This window comes from Microchirus variegatus (assembly GCF_963457635.1).
Source record: "Microchirus variegatus genome assembly, chromosome: 5".
Classification (NCBI taxonomy): Eukaryota; Metazoa; Chordata; class Actinopteri; order Pleuronectiformes; family Soleidae; genus Microchirus; species Microchirus variegatus.
Genome location: NC_139806.1, coordinates 17,826,477 through 17,832,478, shown reverse-complemented (window position 1 = coordinate 17,832,478; position 6,002 = coordinate 17,826,477). Strand labels below are relative to the sequence as shown.

Here is a 6,002-nt window from a genome sequence, read left to right as displayed (position 1 = left end):
ACTGTTCGTATTCCAGAGGAGACAAAGGTAAATGCCAACTAAAGCTGATGGCGGTATTCTTAACTCAACTGTACTGTATATATTATTTTATATGACGATGATTAGAGTTGAGTGTGTGTTCAAGAAGAAATCTGATGAAAATCAAGATTTGCTGCGTGCTATGCAAGAAAGAGACAGAAAGAGATCGAGAGAGAGAAAGCAGGCAGAGACAAAAGAGATTTAAGGACAGAGAAGATGAGATGTGTGATATGAGATAATACAATGATATTCAAAATGTATCCCCAGAGCTAGAGGTAAAAAGAGAACATTAAAAGAGAACATATTTTGATTGCTTCTGGATATGTAAGCTTGCACACCAATGTGCTCCAACTTCACCTCACACTGCAGCAGCTCACAAAAGACACAAAAGCCAATCCACTACACACAAACGGTGCATGTGTGTGTAACTGTCAACATGTGACAAGCAGAAAAGGGACAGTGTTGAGAACATAGCCTTTTATAACCCAACACACTTTGACAGCTTGGCCATTGCTCGGGGACACGAGCTATGTTGCGTTTTCATCTGACAATTTTAAGCAAAAACAACTCTCCCTCGGTGGCTTGGATTGTTCACAGAGCCTTTTGTGGCCGTGCATTCAAGTACAGAAACAGAAACATGTCAGCAGCCTGGTCGATTGTGTTCACTCTAAGCTACAAGAGCCATGCTGCCAATCTGTAGGACAAAAAAAGTGAGATGAAAGTAAAAACCAGTATGATGGGAACGCTGCATTTATGCAACACTGCACTCTGCTGGTACACAGGGTGATAACACCCCTGGATAAGGAGGGGAAGAGTGTAACCTCAGTTCCCCAAGGATGCAAGTGTCTGCATGTCTCTACCCTTGAAGCAGTTGCCTTATTTGGACCTAAGGACATTCAGCAGTGAAAAACTTTAACCATCCCGAGAGGTGCATGCTTTGAAATGTGGCCACAGGGCGGCACATCAGAGTGACAAAAATGAAGACACTCAAAAGTGAAATCTGCTTGTGACTTGACAATCAGCTAGAGAGGAGAATTGGGGACATCGATAGATAAAACGGTCACACTGATGTGAGACACGTTAATGTTTCTGCGGTATATTAACGTGAGAAAAACGGCTCACCGTGTTGTGTATGACGGATCAAGAAAAGGAAAGATGCAGGCACTGTAAAAAAATATAAATATGTTATGTGTTCACACTAATATAGTCTTTGCTGTGTGCATGTGCAATCAGCCTGTGAGACGTTTGCTTGTGTGCGTGCATGTGTATGTGTGCATACAAACAATGCACTCGGTTGACAGCCTGCAGCACTGTGCATTCTTGCTCGGAGAGTACATGTCCTCGGGCCTCGTTCCTCTGTTGATGACCTCTGGTGAAGCCATTATTTTGTGCATTAATGATGAGCAGCAGTCAGTGATGAGAGAGATGGACTCTGTCCTGAGGCACAGTTGCGCTGATTATGGGCAACAACAATGCCAAAAAGAAAAAGAAAAAAAGAGTAAAATAAATAAATAAAAGACAGAAATGAAAACTCTTCCCACAAGCAGTTCAAAAGCCTAGTAGTCTTAACAGCAACACAGAGTAAGCTGCCTTAGCTGTATTGACGAGATGGATTAGATAACCTCTGTAGCCAAAGGATTGCTCACACTTAAACTTAAGGAAGGTTACCCACAGATAATGTTGTCATGAAATGGACTGAACACATCTCTGCCTGGAACCGGGGCACCAAAAAAAGTGACTGCCACATAATAATGTTATCAGATTATTACCTGACACGTGAGTAGCAATTAGTGTATAGTTAAGAAGGCTTAGAGCGAGTCATCCAAGCCCCCCGTTTTATTGCCCTCCTAAGATTTAATGGCATCGTGTATGGAAAGTCATATTAAGAGACTTAATTGATCCTCTGACATCAACCCAAACCTACAAGACTCACAAACAAGACAAATTGCAGACAAAGTGCAATTGCTCTAGTCAAGGCAGCCAGGGCACCCACTCAGGAAATCCTGGCTTGGGGAGATGACTCTAAATGAAGGACTTTACCATTCACCATTATGTCTTTGGTGAGAGTCAGAGGGAACCCCGGGGCTCTTCAGCACAGCACGGCACAACTTTTCAAAGGGCTCCAGATTAAAGTCACTGAAAGTTCCCACTGGGGTCTGAGGCCAGGATCCCATTAAGCAGCCCTACCACACCGCCGGCCATAATTGTGTCGTTGAGAATTCAGAGCAGTGGTTGCTTGATAAGCGAATTTAGGGTGAAATAAAAAAGGAGAGGCAAAAAAAAGGAGTCTCGTTGGGCCACCATTAGACACTTCATTCACTCATTGCTAATTTGTTTTAAATGACTGAGGGAGAGGTGAGTGATTTATAAAAGGAACCTGCGCTACCCACCCCCCACATTTCCAGGTCTGTGCCACAGAATGCTGACAAATGAAAAACACTGCCGTTTATAGCCACACACCGCATTGCCGCAAGTGCCGTTTAAAACTGTAGTTATCTTTATCTCAGTACTTGCTTTGCAGCAGGCTAATCAATACGTCCCCCAAATCCTATCTTGAAGAAACCAGTCGGTGCATCACCAGAAAAGAAAGTCTCATAAGTAGACACCATCTGGTTGACTACTTTACTTAATTACTAATAATCATAATAATGATGATGATGATAATAATAATAATAATAATAATAAAACATGGTACAAACAAATGCTTTATTTTAACATTGGCGATTAATGACAGTCAGAGCTGAATGATACAAAAACATCCAGTGAGTGTAGTTTAAGACCTAAAACCTAACTTAAGATCTGTTGATGCATTTCCACACAAGTCACTTGCTCAAAGTAAGGGAACTCGTGATTCTTTGAAAGTGGTACACCACTCGGAAACATGTGCAAAGCATCAAGGACGGCAAGTTATGATTTAGCTCTTAATGATGAAATAAATGAGAATAAACCTTTCAAAATCAGTATTTGCAACCCAAATTTGCTATTGTTATCCAAGTGCGATCAGGAAAAACTCTCAGTTAACTGCTTCATGTGGTCTTTTTCTGTTTCTTCTTCTCTGCCTCCTCCTCCTTCTCCTTCTCAATCTCTGCCACCAGGGTCTCGATTTCCTTGGATTCCAGAATCTACAACAGAAAAAAAAAATGTATTAGCTGATAAATTATAGGTCGAAAATGAAATACAAGTTTAATAACAAAGGGAGCAACTCACTTTCAGTGGCTGATTCCGTCTGATAACAGCAAGTTCGATATTCTTTCCTCCTGACTGGACGACCTATGACAAAAAATATAACGGGTTAGATTGCAATGAAGGAGTATTAACAGCTGTAATCTCCTACTTGGGTAAATACTTACATAAAACACACACAGTTTTGAAAATATTCTGTACAATTAAATACAGCAGAACACAGCCACAAGCTCAGCAAGTCTACAACATTTTTTTTTTTTACATCAATGAACACTTTTTACATTTTACACAGTATTCACACAGCAACAATTATGGCACACTTTACTGTCCCCGTGGCAGAAAGTCACACTATAGTATGTGTAATTACTTTTGAAGTGATCATTTCTCCTGCCAGTTTTACACATCTCGGCTGAATCTATAAGTGACTTGCCCTATGAAAATGTTTTCTACTGGAACATGTCAACCGTAAAACAGTTTAGTAATTATTCTGCTTCAGCATATGTAGTTATGAGTGTGCAAATTCAAATATGTAAATGCAAAGACTAAACTTAATCTTACCTCAAGCAAAGCTTTGATCGCCAACTTGATTGCTTCATTGTCCCCAGCAATGGCTTCTTCTGTGTAATTCTTCTCCAAGAACTCCCGCACAGTTTTTGCACTGCGGCCAATCGCATTTGCCTGATTTGTTTTAATGGTAACAAAAAAAGATCAATGTTTTCAGTTACTGACAAGGTACTTGTACAGATGTAACAAGGAAAAAAAATATACAAGGACCAGACTCACCTTCCAGGCGTGATAGGTTCCTGACGGGTCTGTCTGATACAGCCTAGGAGTTCCATCGTAGTCAAAGCCAACAATTAACGCAGAAATGCCAAATGGTCTGCGGCCATTGCTTTGAGTGTAGCGCTGAAAATATGACCAAAATGCAGATTAAATGTGACTTGTCATTCTAGCATGGGCTGAAACTAATATCCACTGGGTGTGAAAATCTTACAAACTATTCTTGGTTATTTAGTAAATAAATAAAATGTTGATATTAGGTCCATTACCTGTTTCAGTGTCGCTATGTAGCGTGTGATGTACTCCACTGTGACTGGGTCCTCAACAGTTAACCTGTGGCTCTGGCACTCAACCCGGGCTCTGTTAATCACGATACGGGCATCTGCTGTCAAACCTTAATTGAAATTGACAGATGTTAAAAAGATGTACAACATATGATGAAAATACAACAGAAAATGTAAGTTAAAAAAAAATGACATGCCAAGTTAGATGATGAAATGTGATATTCAGTTGTACCTGCAAATGCCATGCAGACATGCTCATCCAGGGCACAGATCTTGCGGACAGTCCTTTCTTCCTGCAGCTTTGCTACAGACTTCTTCTCAACACCAAGGACAACAATGTCTTTCCCCCTTATCCCCACCTATACAGAAAAACAATCACTTACATTACATTTTAACACAGGCACTGCATAGTCTTTTAAACTAGGAGGCTATCAGAAAAAACTGCAGAAAATTGTAGTGACTTCATTCATTTATACGTAGGTCATGCACGTATGCTAGCATACTCTCGTGAAATAGTTTTACTAGAGTCATTATAGTTACTTTATATTGATGTTCCTATGCCTCCAAGACAAAGATACAAAACACATTTTCAAAAAAGCAAAAAACTATTTCTCGCGCTAGCTGACACTATCACATTGAAACTGAAACTGTTATGAGAGTGACACAGCGACTAAATGTTATTTCATTTCCAGAAGCTGCTAAAAAACATATAATTTAGGTCCGAGTTGCAGACGCAGTCCAACGAAGTTGTTGACACTTGGGTGTAATTCTTTGCAAAAAAACAATGTAATAACCTCAATACACATAGGTAATAGGCATTCCACTCGCTAGCTTAGCTGTTTAGCTAACTACCACTTGCTAACGGTAGCTTAAGCATTAGTTTCATTTGAGAACTTACCGCAGTGGAACCCTTTTTTACAGCTTCTTGTGCATACTCCACTTGGAAGAGGTGGCCATCAGGAGAAAACACGGTTATAGCTCTGTCATATCTTGCCGCCATTGCGCCACAAGATCCGCACAGTTACAAGAAAGTGAGGGATTTAACCAAAATGATTCAGCTAGTTAGCAACAAAGCACTCAGTCTGAAGCTACCGTGTGTCGAAGACTGCGCTTGCGCGAGCCCTTTGAACTCGGACGATACCAAACCAAGAAAAAGTTGTTCTTAACTAATATTGATTACAGTTGAAGCAACCGAAATTATAACATACATTTTTCTTTGAAAACATTAATAATGTTAAAAAAGCGATCAGAATTTAAGCCGTGCTTCCTTTACTTGGTTCATTTGTGCAGTGTGAGGGACTTTAACATACATAAAACCAGGAATAGTAAACATTGTAGCTTTTATTGTCTAGAACTGTATGTGATGATGCAAATATCGAATAATAATAATACTAATTCCCATAATCCAAATAATAATAATGATCTGACTGTTTCCCGGTCTGTCAAACACTCCATTTCCCGTGGCCTTTCGAATTCGATCTAGATTGTTCCACTATATGAAAAAAATGGGTGGAATTATAATTCCCGTAAACCAAAATCGCAGAGCGTTTAACTATCTATATACATTTATGTAGAAATATTATGATTGGTCCCATCAATTTGACGCTATCGTGTTCGTGTTTGATCAAAAATAAACAATGCTCTTAAACATAGTTTACAAATGTGCTGCATCCCCCCCAGATTGGGCCACTGCATTATTACATTGCATCTATTTGATCTGAGTTCTGCGGTTTTGTT

The 6,002-nt window shown here is 39.9% G+C and overlaps 1 protein-coding gene across 1 annotated transcript; it reads right to left on the bottom strand.

Moving 5' to 3' along the window:
- Positions 1 to 2,704: 2,704 nt before the first annotated feature.
- Positions 2,705 to 5,357, bottom strand: psma8 (proteasome 20S subunit alpha 8). The gene is made up of 7 exons (XM_083889471.1): positions 5,164 to 5,357; positions 4,498 to 4,624; positions 4,251 to 4,375; positions 3,985 to 4,107; positions 3,760 to 3,879; positions 3,226 to 3,288; positions 2,705 to 3,140 (listed from the first exon to the last, which is right to left on the bottom strand). The coding sequence occupies exons 1-7, from the start codon at positions 5,263 to 5,265 to the stop codon at positions 3,045 to 3,047; spliced, it is 756 nt and encodes a 251-aa protein (XP_083745597.1). The 5' UTR covers positions 5,266 to 5,357; the 3' UTR covers positions 2,705 to 3,044.
- Positions 5,358 to 6,002: the final 645 nt, after the last annotated feature.

Coding starts and splice junctions, on each gene's coding strand:
- psma8 (XM_083889471.1), bottom strand. CDS start 5,265: ATGGCGGCAAGATATGACAGAGCTATAACCGTGTTTTCTCCTGATGGC. Junction 3,880..3,984: donor GAACCTATCACGCCTGGAAG/GTGAGTCTGGTC, acceptor AAAACAAATCAG/GCAAATGCGATTGGCCGCAG. Junction 3,141..3,225: donor GACGGAATCAGCCACTGAAA/GTGAGTTGCTCC, acceptor TTTCTGTTGTAG/ATTCTGGAATCCAAGGAAAT.